General features: G+C 38.4%; 1 protein-coding gene across 1 annotated transcript in view; it reads left to right on the forward strand.

The window, feature by feature from the left end:
• FANCM (FA complementation group M) overlaps positions 1-16,684 on the forward strand; it is a 70,559-nt gene that overhangs the window by 22,999 nt on the left and 30,876 nt on the right. The window contains exons 5-11 of the mRNA XM_032187841.1: positions 1,498-1,629; positions 2,417-2,549; positions 4,149-4,277; positions 4,778-4,879; positions 9,507-9,700; positions 10,333-10,539; positions 12,938-13,172. Coding sequence (XP_032043732.1) covers positions 1,498-1,629; positions 2,417-2,549; positions 4,149-4,277; positions 4,778-4,879; positions 9,507-9,700; positions 10,333-10,539; positions 12,938-13,172 — 1,132 coding nt within the window. The remainder of the gene's footprint in view (positions 1-1,497; positions 1,630-2,416; positions 2,550-4,148; positions 4,278-4,777; positions 4,880-9,506; positions 9,701-10,332; positions 10,540-12,937; positions 13,173-16,684) is intronic.

Below are 16,684 nucleotides of genomic sequence, written 5' to 3' on the forward strand. Positions count from 1 at the left end.
CCTTTGCTCAGGATTTACTGCTTCATGCCTTGTAGGCACCGTACACAGAGTAAGAAGCTGAAGTGGTACAAAAATATAAAAACAATCAAAGCAAGCAGAGAGAAGGAGTTAAACTAAGCTGCCACGGCACCGATGGAATATGAACAGACTGTGGGCTTTAGTAATATTTGTGCATCTAAACGGGCTCTAAAACCCAGCCTGAGTGACTGCACGCTGACTGCATGAGGAGGTTGTCACAGTATTGTTGCTTAGTGTTTAAACGTGCATTGCATTTTAAAAAATTACTTTTCTTTTCCAGCTAGGGCATTTTGTCTTCAGCAGCTGAAGATATATCATATTGTGTGAAGTCTGAACCTTAGACCTGTTTTTATGGGCTCACGTGGAGCTGATTTTCAGTAGGCTGAATCACAGCAGTGCGGGGTATGGGGCTTGTTACACCGCAGCTCAGCTGGGCTGGGGACAATGCCTGGAGACCTTGGGAAGCACCGTATGCATGCGAGCAGCTATCAGGAGCTCTCTGCTGTCAAACTATGTCAGGACTACCTTTGGAGAGGCTTGTTATTGTGCTGTGGTGGTGGGTTTGGTACTGCTCGCCAAGTGGGCCAACAGATTGTAAGTCGTTTCTGTAGAACAAATCTGATTACTCCAATTATTCCAGAGTTAGCGCTCAAGCAAAACTAAGACTGTGAAAAAAAAATCCCGACCACCTGAGGCTGAGAAACAAAGAGGAAAAACAGGATTAAGATGAATTAGTGCAGGTCAGTTCCCTTGTTTCACTGCTGTGGAAAGCAGGTACATGTGATGTATGAAAACAAATTGTCTCCTGGCATGGTGGCTGAGCCAGATGGGGCCCAGCTGCATGGTGCTCATCCCTCGCTGCTCACTTCTCCCACTCCCACCCCTTCCATACGCATGCCTCTAAGCCTGGCTGGTCATTCACTGTGCTAATTTGGACATCAGGAGATGCATGTATGCCTACAAGTGTGCTGGAGACTGAGGAGGCACAGAAGTCAGTTACCAGTACGCAAGGGAGCTGCAGCATGAACACGAGAGCTCATTACCTGTCCTGTTTGGTTTCCTTTCGACCACATCAGTACATGTGCCATTCCACAAGCACCGTGTGTGTTTCCACTTCTCAGTCATTTGATGAATGTAGGGTTACCTTGGTGTTTGTCTATATATAGCATGGGGGGCACAAATCCATAGGGAACCAAGTTGAAATGGCTCTGCTCTGAGAAAAAAAAAATCTGTAAATTAGCTGGTGCTCTGTGCTGGCAGCAGAGAACCCGATGGTGAGGCAGAGCACTAGCTCATCATCTGGTACAGTAACCAATTAGTCACAAATCATTACTGCCTGTTTTGAAAAAATCTATATTTCAAGTAAAATAAATGAGCAACTTGTGTTCCATTGTGCAAGACATGTAAAAACAAAGTTATTTTAAGGGGCTAAATGTTCTGACCTTGACATCTCTTACATATTCTGTGTTCTGTTCACAGGTGCTAGAAACATTTGCTGGACGCCTGATCAGAATGGGAGTTTTGGCAAGGCGGGATATTCCCAGCCTCACAAAGTACCAGATAATTCTAGCAAGAGATCAGTATAGAAAAAACCCTTCCTCACAAAACAAGGTAAATGTCGTATTTCATGTTATTAAAGGAGTGAATAAATAGTAATACTTCATAATTTACAATTTTTTATATATATATGTTAAGTTAGGTTTTCATTGTAACATTCTATGTTTAAGCCTTGGAATAAAATAAGCCTACTTGTTCTACACTTCTTGATGCTGATATAGGAGAGGTAACAAAAAAGTGAAGAACTTCTTTTCCAAACTGAAAATGTTTTGAGAATTTATAGTGTACTTAACAATGGCCAGAATTACACTTTCCCCTCAAAATTATATTAGAGGACCTATTTCTCTTGGAGAGTCTTGGAGTTTTATTTGTCGTGGAGTGTTCAAATTTTTTAAACTTAAAAATGAATATTGCCTTACAAAAAAAGTCAGTGTACCTTAAAGAAGACACTGGAGAATGCACTTCACAGCAGGCAAGCCAGTTTTCCTGACTTAAATTCTGTCACCTGTGGAGATGTGGCAGAAATCTCTCTCTTTGCCAAATACTGAGGGATGGGCCAGCTGTCAAATTCTGAATGCTGCTGTATCGGACAGTAGCAAGCTAGTCTTAGAAGATAAAACAAGTATTTTTGAGGTAGCTTGAAAGGTGGAAAAAGATTCCCTTCACTGATGATTAAGACTTCTGTAACCTGATTTGATAGGCAGACTACGTGATGCGCATCAGTTTGTTCTTTGGCTCGGTGTCTCAGATGTTAACCTTGATTTAGTCATGAGAATTGCAGCGTGGTTCCTGCTGCTTATCATCTCCCTAATTTACTGATGAGTCTGTTTTGTTTCCACAGGGGATACAGCAAGGCATAATTGAAGGAGATTTTGCACTTTGTATCAGTTTATATCATGGTTATGAGCTGCTGCAGCAAATGGGATTGCGGTCATTATTTATCTACCTTTGTGGAATTATGGATGGAACTAAAGGTGAAATGTCTTCAGAAACATCCTTCCTTTTGTCCCCACTCCTCCTCATTCAATTTACTTTATCTGTCTGGCTAGTTTTGCACAAAACAGCTAATATGGATTGCAAACATATTTGATTCTTGGTTTCCCTTCATTCCTATTGGAAATAACGTTGACTCAGTGTTACAGATAGAGTGTATTTGGGAAAGCAAATGTGTGTGTATGGCAGCAGTTTTGACAAAATAAGGAATGAACAGAACACAGAGTAAGTGGCAGTAATATCTTAGAAGAGACAGGAAAAACAATTAAGCCATTAATCCAAGAAATTGTTTGGTCTTCTGAAGCAATTGTTAGGTCTTGCAAAACAATTCTTCTGTTATTTAGCTCCCCCCTATAGCAAAAATAGTGTAAATGTGTGCATGAGATTTAAGCGTTTTTGCCAGATTATTACAAATTTAGATACATCACACTAGAATTTCTATCCCAGCTGTGTGACTTCTCACTAAGGAAGCTGTTATTGTCTCTGTACTTTTTTTCATTTTCGTGAATGAGATGATGGGAACTTCGTGCACTGTTCCAGATGTGGGTACATAATGACCTCAAACAGTGATGCAGTAATATTTTCTTTTCTGGCCTCACTTTATTTTTCTTAATTCTGCCACTGAATATTGTAATTCTCCAGTCATTTTCAGACCTGTTGGATTGTCACTGCTGTCTTGTAGAGCTGGTTTGGTACTGACAGCTTTCTGAGGGGGGAAATTTCCACTCAGCAATGTCAGTCGAACTGCAGGTTTCTTCTGAACACTGGATGTGGGAGGGGAACGTTTCAGCTGTTCAGAATATGCTGTGGTGTGGCTCTGAGGTTTCTTGCTTCATTTTGGTTTGCATGTATGTCACTTGGCTGTGTGACTGAGGGTGGCTTCAAAAACAACGTTGCCTAAAGCACTGCTTAATTTAAATGTCACTGTTTTGTCCGATGTCAGAACCAAAAGTGTACCATAAATGCTGCATATTCTAGAGTATCTATAGAATATATATTTACAGTTTGCATGTCCTAATAGTTTCTTGTGAATTTTATGCATCTGGCATTGCTACAGATTATTACTTCTGCTTGCACAGATTTTTACATTTCTGATGGTACAGAGCTCTCATTAGACCTGAGCACCTTCCTGTATTCCCTAGTTTCTCAGATTCTTTAAATTCACATTTGCTGTTGTAAGGTGACAGATGAATAAATAGTTTTTCTGTACTGTCATAAAATCGTTCAGGAACCTTGTTAATTTTAGCTTTTTGATTAGGTTCCCTTTTCTTTGAGTAATTGGCAGAATTCCTGCATTGGATGGCTTTTCTATTGCTTAAATGGTTGATGTAGAACATTTCAGTTTACCTATGGGACCCAGGCTTATGTTTATACAACTAGTTTTCATCTTTAAAATCTGTAAAAGAATCTTCTTTGAGAAAATATTGATCTAAACAATGTTTGTTACATTTTCTAAAGCTACAATGTACCTTTTAGCTCTTTAAACAAGCTTACTAATTTTGAGAAGCTGATCTTTTGGGTAGCAAAAATGAGATTCACTATGGAGACTGAATGCTAAAGTATTTAAACTTTTTACAAAGGGTTTACTCGTACGAAGAATGAACTTGGTCGCAATGAGGACTTCATGAAGCTGTACCAGCAGCTTAGAGACATGTTTGCAGACACACATCAGACTTCAGCAAATGGAAATCTTTGTGAGAGTAGAACAGGTCAGTATTTCCCCTTTAGGGACAGAATATTCACTTTCTATTTAAATGAAACAGCAAATAGCTCTGCATAACTTGTAGATGGAGAAGCCATGCATTTTGATGCACCTGGCTAATATTCTTTATACAAGATTGTTTTCCTCAGACTCTCTATTTTTTGTATTTATCACTTTTCAGTAATTTTAGCTACCTTCAAATGAGTTTTGTATCTTTGAAGTTTTTAATATGATTTAAAATGAAAGGTTAAAATAGTATTATTTGACTGCATACTTTTAACAATGTGACTCACAAAAGTAACAGCACGTTTTCACAAACTGGCTTTAACAAACATGCTTCTGTAAGTATGTCACTGAGGTTTTTGTTTAGGTGAATGTAATTAGATCTACTGTCAGGAGTTTGTATGCATAACTTGGAGAATTATGATGGGAGAAAACTAAATTCAGTGAATCTTTATACTTGTTGCAACATGACTTGTATCTTTAATTGCTTTATGTCTTTTTCAGTGTTTGAAAATAAAAAGGAATTTATTTACAGTCATCCAAAATTAAGGAAATTGGAGGAAATAGTAGTAGAACACTTCAAATCCTGGAAGATGAAATGTTCTGGTAAGTAGCGACAATTCAAAGAAAAAGTAGTGACCAGTTGGAAGTGTTAATGAAAATGAGTAAAAGAGCCTACTGATTTATGTCCTAGTTTGTTCAAGTGCTTCTTTTCTGTCTTGAATGTTTGTATATCCTCTGTGTGCAAAAGTCCTTTTTAGAGAAACTATACAATAACAATTTCTTTAAGACAAACAGTTTGTAAGTTGCTATTATTGATATAAACCTGTGCCAGGGCTCCAGCACCTGCACAGTAACGAAAGTGCTTCTACTGGTGCTGTGTCCCCTGATTTTCCTAGCCACAGAATTTGTTCTGGAGGTCAGCTCTTAGTGCAGTGCTACCATGAACCGTTCTCTCTTGCAGAGTTAGATGCCAAGTGTTTACGGAACTTAAGGATAAAACACTTAAGAGTTTGTGAAAGGACATAAGTTAGCTAACATTAAAGTATCATTTCTCAAGGAACAAAAATAAAATATTTGTTAAAGGAAAATATGCTTTTTGATCATTTTAAATTACAAAATTGTATTTAGTGAAATTAAGTTCTAAAACAACTGTAGATGAACAAAAGGTTGCTCTTTTCTATCCTAATTTGAAATATCCTCTTAAATATCTTTTGGACACTAATTATTCTTACAGTGTTGAAAAATTATAATAGAAAAGCAGTCCCTCTTCTCTTTCAGTCTTGTCCTGAAACTTTAAAGAAAAAAAAAAAAAAAAAGAATTGAATATTTAAAAAAGAAAACAAGAACAAAACAAAAAAACCCTCAGTTCTTATTATTTCTGGCTCTCTTACAACTTGTCTTTGGAGAAGTCTTGAAATTGACATTTATAAGGAATTTCATACAGATTGGTTTATAGCTATAATTTGCAGTGAGAGTGTTTAATTCGTGTAGTCATATGGACTTTGCATACAAGTGTTGCTTCTACAAACGGAATGTATTGTACATGGTATATAAATACAAGGATACTGCCAGTAATTCAGTAACTGTGCTTAAGATGCATTTTTTACCTAAGGGAGAAATACTGAAACGTCCCTAATCTTTAAGTTTTTCTGGGAATAGTGCAGCTGATAGCATGCCACTGACTTGGATGTGAGCATGGCTGTTGCAGGTAAAGCACACCGATTAATAGTGTGCCTAAGTAAATGAACTGGCTATGGCATAGTACGCGAGAAAGGGAGGCAGCTTCAACTGTGTCACAGTAGGCTGTGTCACACAAAGACATCATTTTTGTCTCGTTGTTTCTCTCTTGAAACACCTGAAACAACTGAGACTTTCACCACTACAAAAAATATGTATTACTACTGCTTGTATTTATGCTTATCTGAAATCAGAATGTATTATTTGGGGGCAAAAAGACCTTTAAAAGAAATTTCTCTCAAGTGTTTCAGTTTTTCCCTAAGCTTAATATTGTTTCACTGTTTCATACATGGTGGTCTTTGCAGCTCTTTTTGCCAGTGTTTCTGTCAACAAAACATCAATTTTCCTTTTATTCTTTATATAAAAAATAATGCAGTTCATCCAGGATTTTGTCTAACAGGATAGCAAAACAACTGCAGGGAGAAGTATAGAATCAATTTTTCTATCTGGCTTTGAGAATGGAGAAAATTAATAAGTTTGCTGCCACTTATGATTATTTTATTCTATCTTTTTATCATTTTTGTATATGCATATAGGCATGGGGGGAAAATATTACCATTTTCTGTGAGCTACAAGTTTTGTTTTTTTTTTCACATAAATGTGGAATTTTTTTCAATGATGTTCAAAACAAATGTTTTCACTACTCCCTATGTCCCATCTCTTCTATATGATGAGCAGTTTTATTGTTAAATTCACTTCCTTCTCTCTTTTAAAATACATGAAGACGGTGTAGACAAGTCAAGTATCCACCCTGTTGCTAAGAATGACAAACACAGAGGCATCAATATGAAATGGAAAACCTTCTACTACATTGATCTCTTTCTCATTCTTTTTCATCTTGACTGAAAGGGGAAACAAAAATATGCCATACTGTAGCAAGAGATTGTGAAGCAAAATACTCTGAATCATTCAAACCTCTCTGGTTTTAGGAAATTTCAGTTTCTTGATTCAATTGTTGTTTGGGGAATAATGACATCAATAATGATAATTTGTTTTGCTGCTTCTTTTCTTTTTCCATGTTTGTTTGTGTCTTTTTCCTCTGGGAAGCCCCAATAATTTCTGACCAGCTTTTAATTTTGTTTGTTTGTTTGTTTTGTTTTGTTTTGTTTTTATTTTCTGTCTTAGATAGCTGGTTCTCAGAATACACTGGAAATTACATTTACTTTATAGTAGGCAACATTAAGTTTCCTTATTTGTCTTTCTGTTTTTTTGTAATACGTCCAAATTAATTTTATCAAATTGCTTTATTTTTATGTGATTTTGTTGTTGTCCTTTCCACACTTCTGTCCGTTCTCCCTGCTTCCCTCAGTGCCTCTATATGGCTTCTTGTAACATCTTTTGCTATTTGCTGTTGCCTTTTCTTTTCAGGTTCTGTATTCTGCACTGGAGTTACTTTCACAAAGTTTTGTGTTTAATACTCTTACATCTTCTTTTGATAGCTTGGATTTTACTGTCATATGAATCCCATCATATATATTTTTTCTTGCAGTGTTGGTCAGATGTATGTCTTAATATTGCTAACAGGTAATTATTGCTAACAGGTAATTAGTGTTCAGCTGCTTTGATTCTGTGGTTTGTGTGTATGTGCCTGAACCTCAGAATTTAGTAGGCATGTTTCTAATGCAAGGCCAGAAAGCCCTTTACAGTTCACAGTCTGATCACAACCTTATACATCTCCAACCCAAATCCGCTGGGCAGCTGACACTGTGATTTTATTTGCCATGTTGTTCACTGTGTCATAGCATCTTTGATCATACATTCTGAGCAGTAACTCCAAACCTGTATTTCTACCCTTACTTTTCTTGGAAATAAACTCTAAATCCACATGTACACAAGTAGCTACACCCTAAATTCTGGACTCTAATTGAATAGGGTACACACCCGTGTCCCTCCTCCAGACAAGAATTTGTCATGAGTCTGTCAATAAAACAGATAAATTTGAGTATTTATCATGATTCCAATCATAATTGCATGTATCTTTGCTCCATCAGAAGGCTCTGAAATGTAAGCCTAAATCATTATGTGAGCAGTGGAAGATACATTCAGCATTTGTTTCAGGAAGCTTGTTCAAGTGCATAATATCTCTAGGGAAACAATAGGAGCAAGCAAAACTTCTGAACCCAACTGCTTCATTCCAATTAAGCATTATTGAACTACTCAGTTTCATAAATCGCTGTGATCATGCCTGTTTAATTTTTAAAACCAGTCACTGCTTCAGCAAAACATTTCCATTGAGATGTCTTGCATTTGAGAAGGAAAGGATTGGAAAGGAAAGGAACAACACTAGCTCTTATTCTTCCCTTTGAAATGAAGTCTCTCCTATGAGGACTCAGAGGAGTAGTGCCAAGTTGCCTGTGCAAATTCTCTGATCTGTTTCTGAGTAATGAAGCAACCAGGCTTAGTCTGAGCTTCTCGTTCATGTTGCTGTTATACCCCTGCCTTGTGAGATGCACACACCACAGTTCAGGTAAGTTCAAGAAGACATTCTGGCCAGCTCTAAAGAAGCGTTGGCTCAGCATAATGAGCTTCTCCCAGCTAATCTTCCATACCTAGATTACATATTAGGTTGATTATGGGCTGCTAGTATCTTGAATTTTCTCTGTCTGGTTTTGGATAAGTCAAGGAGGCAGTGGCAGCACATAAATTGTATTGCAATACAAGGACAGATACTATTGAGTGTTGTCACTGTTCGAGTCATGGGATTGTGCTAAAAACAGATACAGAACAATGGTGTTGGTAATAAAGCTAGTGGAAGAGAAGAATAGGGACTCATGTAAGTAGGGTATATGCAACCTGCACTTACTCTAGAATGTATAGCCTGTCAATTGCTCAGGATGGCAAACGATACAGAACACATTCCTTCAGTGTTGCAGTGGTCTGGTTTCTAGTTAAAAGTATGGCATCATGTGCACCATGCCATTTCTAGGCCTTCACTGGGACAGGTTGCTGTACCTGACAGATGGCCCCCATATCACCTGCAATATCACCGCCTTTGTCTTACTCTGGCCACTTCAGTAATATTCAAAATTCACCTCAAACCCTCTTTGAAAGAAGTCATCTTACACATTATTTCAAGACACATGCCAGCTTTTCGAAGTAACATGAATAATAGTACCTCAGATATAAGACATTCTCACTACAGCTGGTGTCAATTCTCCAAAATTTGAATGCTGCTTTGATGCCAGAGAGGAATTGTTTGAGCAGGTATATCTAGGAGCATTTTCTGGGGGTGAAAAGGTTTGCCTAAATAGGTTGAGGGGCTCATAATTACCAGTTTTCTCTACTACTTATACATATATATGTTTAGATTTTTTTAAATACATTTTAAAGAAAAATTCTTAAAAAAAGAAAAGCCATATACTTGGGTAAAATCTTCTAATTGTTAAGTCAGGTGAGAGCTGTGAATGTGTAACGTGTGGGATGACTGGTCCTCACATTTCTGTGGCAACTGTTTTAAAATCATGTATTTTCTGACCTTTTTTAACCTAAACAGATCAAACCACGACTGACAGTACATCTGTGAACACCGTGGATACCAGAGTGATGATCTTCTCATCATTTCGGGATAGTGTGCAAGAAATTGCAGAAATGCTTTCCCGCTTCAACCCAATGGTTAGAGTAATGATGTTTGTTGGCCACTCCACAGGAAAGAGCACAAAAGGCTTCACACAAAAGGAACAGCTTGAGGTAAAGAGAAGATAAAACTTGTATTAAGAATAGTTACAAGGAATATGAATAGTATAAATAATTATATGGGTATTAATATAGGTTGTATGGCAGTGACTGAAATTTCAAGTGTAGTTAGTAAATACGTAGTTCAGTTGCTTTCAGAGTATCCAAAGTTATACTCACTAAACAGAATGTATAAATAGGAATAGTTTATCCATTTACATTATATTAAGACATGCTAACTTTTATATATTTGAAAATCTATGGAAATATTTAAATACTTACTTGCTTTGTTTTTTTTTTTTTCTTGTACGTAGAAAAGATAAGATATATCCTTAAATTGTGATTTAGCAATATAAAAAAAAATATTGTAAAGTTGGGAAGATGACTTTTAGAAGTATGATGTAGTTAGAGTCAGAATGAGACGTGCTTTTTCCACTTTCTTTTAGAATTGAAGAGTCATATTGATAACATTAGTGCATGCTAGTTGATCATGATGAAGTAGTTGACAAATTTAGAAAGACTGGCTGTGTTTTGTAGGTTTAAAATACAAATTTATCTATTTTTCAACTTCTGGATACACCTAGAAAAAAATGCAAAGTGTGTATGTGAGGCTTTCTAGCTAACTTGTTGAATCTATTCTTAATCAGGTGGTAAAACGCTTTCGTGAAGGTGGGTATAACACCCTCGTCTCTACGTGTGTTGGAGAAGAAGGCTTAGACATTGGTGAAGTTGACCTCATCATCTGCTTCGATGCTCAGAAAAGCCCAATTCGCCTCGTGCAGAGAATGGGCAGAACGGGGCGCAGGCGGCAAGGCAGGATTGTTGTTATCCTCGCCGAGGGGCGGGAGGAGCGGGTGAGTGTGAAGCTTTCTTCTTGCTGGGAAACCAGAGGGACTTGTTTACTGTGTTCCAGAAAACTGTGTAGTGTGCATTAAAAGTCATGGCAATCGTGAGTGCTCTTAGCAACGTCTTAACTGTCCACAGGAAAGTATAATAGCCCACTATGACCAAAAGAAAATGTCTTTTTCTTCCATGTTGAGAACTCCAAGCTTTGCTGTTGATAGTGCTTATTTTGTAAACAATAAACTGAGATGCAGAAAAAAACATTTTTTGCCAAGGTTATGGAACAATCTGTGGCAGAGATGAGAATGAAGCTCTGCGAGCTGGAGGGCTGTAAGTGTCTCTCTCTGAACTGCTGACGACACTGCGCTTTCAGACAAGTACTTAGTGGTAGCAGGCTTGCGTGTGAGGTCTGAAGAGATCAGCTTAAGTGGAAATCTACTTTTGCTAAATTCCTGAACCTCAGCACTCAACTCAGAGTATAATTAATCTTCTCTGAGCGCAGGCTGCCCCTTGGGAAACAAATGTACCAGGGGAAAGCTAAGCTGTGAGGTGGGGGAACTGATCTTCAGCTGTACCAGCACACTGACCAGCTCCTCTGGATGAGATCCAAAGAAGATGACAGGGTAGTGCTAGGTGGGAGGAGGCACGGCAATCCCTTTGACATCCTTCTTTGGTTAGATGCCTTGCAGTATAGTATGCTACTGCATCTTTACATTTTCATCATGATTTTCATCAAGAAGTTTTGTTGGGAGAAATTGGAAAACATAGGTCTGGAAATGTTGAGTTTGACAAGAATTTTTGTCACAGAAGCTGTCGTGACTTGCTCCTGCCCCCATCTCCCCACACGTTGCCCCCCAGGTTGGGTTCCCCGTGGAAGCTCGCTGCCATCCAGCAGGCTGGCTCGTGCCACCTGACTGCTTGTGCTGTGTCAGTCCCCTGGGTTCCCCCCTCGAACTTTCTGCCTTCTCCCTTGTGTTCCCAGGCATGTCGTGTTTTGCTTGTTTGTTTTTAACGTCTTGTGACAGCTCAGCTCAACGTGCATTAGCCTGGAAGGGAGCTCCTAGCTGCAGATTTAAACCGATACAAAGGTGAGGGCTCAGGAGTTCCTGAGGGGCTCAAGGCCTCTCAGACTCCTGCCAGGCCAAGCTGACACTGCCTGTGAAACACAGCAAAAAGGAACCAGACTGATTAGCAACAGTAAAGTAACAATTCTGTAAGGCAATTAAATTGTTAATAGAAAATTTGTTCTATAAAAAGACTTTTTACCTGTGTTAGGATTAAGAAAAAACAAAACTTTATTGGAATGTCTATAAGGCAGTTTAATAAAGTTCTCCCTTAACCTCTTCCAGTTTTATTCAGAGTGTCTTCTTGTGTCTGCCTCTTCAAGTCCTTGCTTCCAAAGATCATCTGTCACAAGAATTTAGCTGCCACGCTGGGCATACTCAGAGCACTCAGTCTGCTCAACTTGGCGTGCTGTCTCCATCAATGACCTGCGACAGAGACTCAGGGAAATGTATTAAGACAAGAAGTGTGCAGAGCAGGGACCAGTTTCTTTCTGTAGTTTCTCTATCATCTTGGTTTCTCTGTTGCGCAATAAAAATGAGATGTAATTAAAAGGACTTGAGGCACGCGTGATATTAACAAATAACCTTATACCTTAATTTGTTTGACCTCTTTTCTTCCTGATGTAATGTGATTTACATCATCCCTATATCTATTGCAGATTGTGAAGTCCTCCAGGCAAGGGCTGTGTTTCTTTTTCTCTCAAGTGTCATGCCTCCTTCTGATTTACTTATGGGATAGAAAAATCTGTATATTAAGTTTATATTTTGTGTTATTTATTTTAAGGATTTTTAAGGCATGTTTGCAACTTAAAGGACAATCACTGTTCTTTAGTACCTCTTTGCTTTTTATTACATTTGCCTTGAATGTTTTACAGAGGCACAAAATGAGCATTCAAATTTCAATTGACTTAGATATGTTAGTTTGGAAGCTTCGTAAAATGGGAAAAAAAGAACTTAGAAGCTATTTTTAATGTAATCATGATCAGATTTTCAGTGCAACTTTAGTACTTTATTGTTTTCCTCTATATCCTTTTGCTCCTTTCTTCTCTGTAATTGATGCCCCCATCATGCCATGATGTGGGGGCATACTGCAAGTCTTGGACTTGCAGTTCAGGAACTTGAACATGCTGTTGTGTTGATCTTACTGACCATGTCCACAGAATAGGGCATGTACGTAGTTCTCTGGCCCTTGCATCATATTTTGTTTTATTTGTGTTTGGGAAGAAAAAAAAAGTGCATGACAGAACAAAACATAATGAAAACCCCACAGACACTCAGGCGTTCTTTTGCTTAGTCATGTGGAAAAAGCAGTTCAGCAACATATGACTTTTCCTTTCTTTTACAGACTTACAATCAAAGCCAGTGTAACAAAAGGAGCATCCAGAAAGCTATTTCAGGAAACAAAGTGCTTCATTTTTACCAGCATAGCCCGCGTATGATTCCAGAAGGCATAAATCCAGAGTTGCATAAAATGTTTATTACTGCTGAAAAATATGAACCAAACAATTCAGGAATGGTTTCCAGAGGGAGAAGATCTACTTCCCTTCAAAATAAATCTGCTCTCTTTTCCTGTGTCACTGGTAAGAGGATTATGGTGTTTCTGTAAGCGCTCTGTAAGCTGCTATCTCATGTCGTTGTATTACAGCATATCAAAACTGCGCTCCCACATGAGTTTGGGTCTCTAGCAAAAGTGTCCTTCCGACAGCTCTAACTTTTAAACTGTGATATTGAGCTGGCTGCTGCTTTGATTCTGCATTCTTTTCCTTTAACATCCTGAAATCACAGTTCTGTCCTTCAGTATCTGTACTTTGTATCAGACGTTTGGTCTGAACGTTCATGGTCTGAACTTTTGGGTAGACCTGTGCGGTGTCGAGAGTTGGACTTGATGATCCTTAAGGGTCCCTTCCAACTCAGGATATTCTATGATTCTATGATTCTATGTTTGTTTCATCCTTCCCCATAGAGCTTCCCATAGAGTCAATGACTGAGGGCCAGAAACTCCAGCAACAAACAGAAGAGGCCAATGTTAATGCCTTCTGAAGACTTCTGATATGCCTGTCAGCTGGCATACTTGTCACTAAATCTTTAGTGTTAATTCTATACTAGATCTGTTTTTTAGCTAAAACACCTAGGCTTGATTCTTGTATTAATGCAAGAAATGTGTCTTTCATACTGTTGGAAGTTAAAATAAAACAGGAATGCTTGAAAACTGAAGGATTTTGAGGGGAAAAATGGAGAAAGCAAACGTAGGATATTGGGACCAGATGACCTCCAGAGGTCCCTTCCAGCCTCAAATATTCTGTGATTCTTTGATTTATTGCACACGCTTTTGGAGAAAAATAAATCTTAAAAAAGAGAAATGGCTCCTCAGCTTGTTCACTTAGGTAGCCCTGGAATGAGCTTATAAAAGAGGAAGAAAAGGCTACATTTTACAAATACTAGGAAATCAATCACAATCTCTTTTGTTAAGTGCTTTCAGTACTTTAAAAAACAATAGCAACTGCTTGGAAGGAAGAAAACTCCAAAAAAAAAATTCAGAAGCTTCATATTCCAGTGTCTGAGTAGTTAGACTTAAAGGTTAGTGTTTTTAAACTCTTCTGACCACAGAAGTTCTTACTGTCACAGTCTGCCTCTGATCCCCTTCTGAACACCATCCAGGGCAAACTAAAGCCTGAACAGAGAAGAGGGGAAGCAAGCCACAAAATCATGCAGAAAAGATTCCTTTCCGTAAGCTGCAATTCAGTTCATGCTATTTCCCATTTTGCAGGGTAGAAATGTACTGGAGAAGGACTAGTATCAGTAGATCAGTCTGTACCTGCCACCCTCAGCCTAACTTCTTGCCAAGTAGCATGTGCTGCAGCCATAACCATGGTACGGTTGTGATGGTGCCCCTGATCACATTGCTTTTCCAGCACACCTCTCCAAGGCTTGCTTATCTGGGTTCTGTACACAATCCAGGAGGTGCCGAATAAGGAGAAGCAAGGGTGGTGTAAGAAGACACAACTTGGGAGAAAAATAAAAGTGGGGCAAAACATGGAATTAAAAAAATCATTTTAGAATGTTTGTAACTCTGTCCTGGAAAATAGAAATGAGAGGCTTGAAGTGCACAAAGCAGATAATACACTTGAACACATTTCCTGCTGAGGGAATAGCACTTCAGAGGCTGTAATTACCAGGTTCCTTTTGTGTGAAATAGGTTAGCAGCTGCCACACTGAAGTACACGGCGTATGTGGTGATCTATCAGTTGCTGAGGCTGAATGTGATTGACTGCCTATCTTGGAAACTGGTGTTACATCAGTGCAAATTGCTGACGCTTTTTTCATACTGAGCACCAGGCTTATGTGCTAAGGTCCCCTTCGTTACTGTATGAAGCAAGTGCCTGATATTCAAGATAAGACCCAAACAGAAGAAAAAGTTCTTTAATTTTTGCATTTTCATGTACTAATTTCAGTGCTCCCTTCCATGTTATAAAATGGACAAAGGTAGCTGTAATGAATAAGTTTTGTGTGTTCTTATCTATCCTTTCTTGCTTTTCATTTGTTCTTGAGGTTCGGTTGATCTTCAGATTTGTCCATGGAAGGATGTGTGAACAGAAACTGAATTATCCCAGGCAGAAGTATCATAGTAATTCCAAGCAATCTCCTCCTTTCCTAGCTAAATTTAAATATTTCCTTTTCTTAATCTTAATCATTGGGGGTAGCATTTCTGAACAGGTATCTTTGGAGATAGCTCAAGGTTTTTGTTTTGCTCGTCTTTTGTTTTCAAATTACTGTGCTGAAAGATCCAGATAATCATCTTTAATATGATATTTTCAGGTTCTCTGCCAATATCCCCGTTCTGCGAGAGATACACAACCACAATAGTCATGGCACGTAATAGCTAACATGCCTTAGATGTGCTCTTTCCATACCTTGTTTTTCCTACTAGCTGAATGTAATTTTAAGGTATCAATAATTTCTTTTGCTTTTCTTTTTATGTTGTATTTGTCCAGGTAAAATCTCATTTTGTGATGACTTCTTCCCCTGATTCTTCTCAATTAGTCTGCCTTTCCCTGCTTCCAGATGGTATCAGTCACTGAGTTGGATCTTATTGTGCTTTTTGTTTGATTTTAGAATATCACATTATTTCCTTAATTGCCATTTTTATCATAACTGTGCAATCTTTTACTGTCTTTCTATAATATACCTAAAATATGCCTTCTTTAGTCTCTCTGTGGATTTTTCACAGAATCACAGAATTGAAGGGGTTGGAAGGGACCTCGAAAGATCATCGGGTTTTTGATGCCATTCCAGTTGCCCATGCTTTTCAATACAGTTGTGGAAGGGCCTTTTGGATGCCTGATAAATTTTCTCAGCTCATCTCCTGTTTGAATTAAACATGCATAATTATTTGCACTGCTTTCAGTGGAAATACTGCAGAAAAACTGCTGTTTTCAATGTTTGTTGTCTCTGAAAAAAGCAGTGAGTCAAGGAGGTGTTTATGCATGGGTGCTCCAGTTCCCTAAGTTCAGATTTCTCACCCTGACAGTACGGGGTTAGCAGAAAGTCACCGTTTTGTGTGCTGCACCAAGAATGTAACACTTGGCATGTGTCTTACATCAACTATGTCTTGCTCTGCTTTTCTCAGTAGAGAGCTGTCTCCATCTAATTCAGACAACAGCTGGTATTTTGCTTCTGAAAATTTGATTGCTTTCTACGATGCATATACTATTTTTAAAGTGTTTTGACTTTGCCTAATAAGGTTACCTACATCTAATAGGTCGTCTGTTTGTTTGTTTGTTTAAACATCTTTCAGTTACACCTAAGATGCATTATTTTTTTCAGCCAGTGACACGGCCTCTCCAAAATACTGGTTGCATCCTTGAATGCATGCCCAGAACAGCTGCTCGTGCTGTTGGGGGGAGCGTGAGTATCAGCTATAACCTGCCCAAGAGGGACCTCAGCAGCAGCACTATTATTAAATTCCCTTTTAGTTTTGGGAATTCTTCATCCACACAGAGAGTTCTGGTAATCTCAGAATTGCGGCTCCAACAAATTGGAGCTGTTCTGTTCAGCCGTGAGGGTTCCCCATTAGTGCAAATAGACACCCATT

Source organism: Aythya fuligula, chromosome 5, assembly GCF_009819795.1.
Source record: "Aythya fuligula isolate bAytFul2 chromosome 5, bAytFul2.pri, whole genome shotgun sequence".
Taxonomy (NCBI): Eukaryota; Metazoa; Chordata; class Aves; order Anseriformes; family Anatidae; genus Aythya; species Aythya fuligula.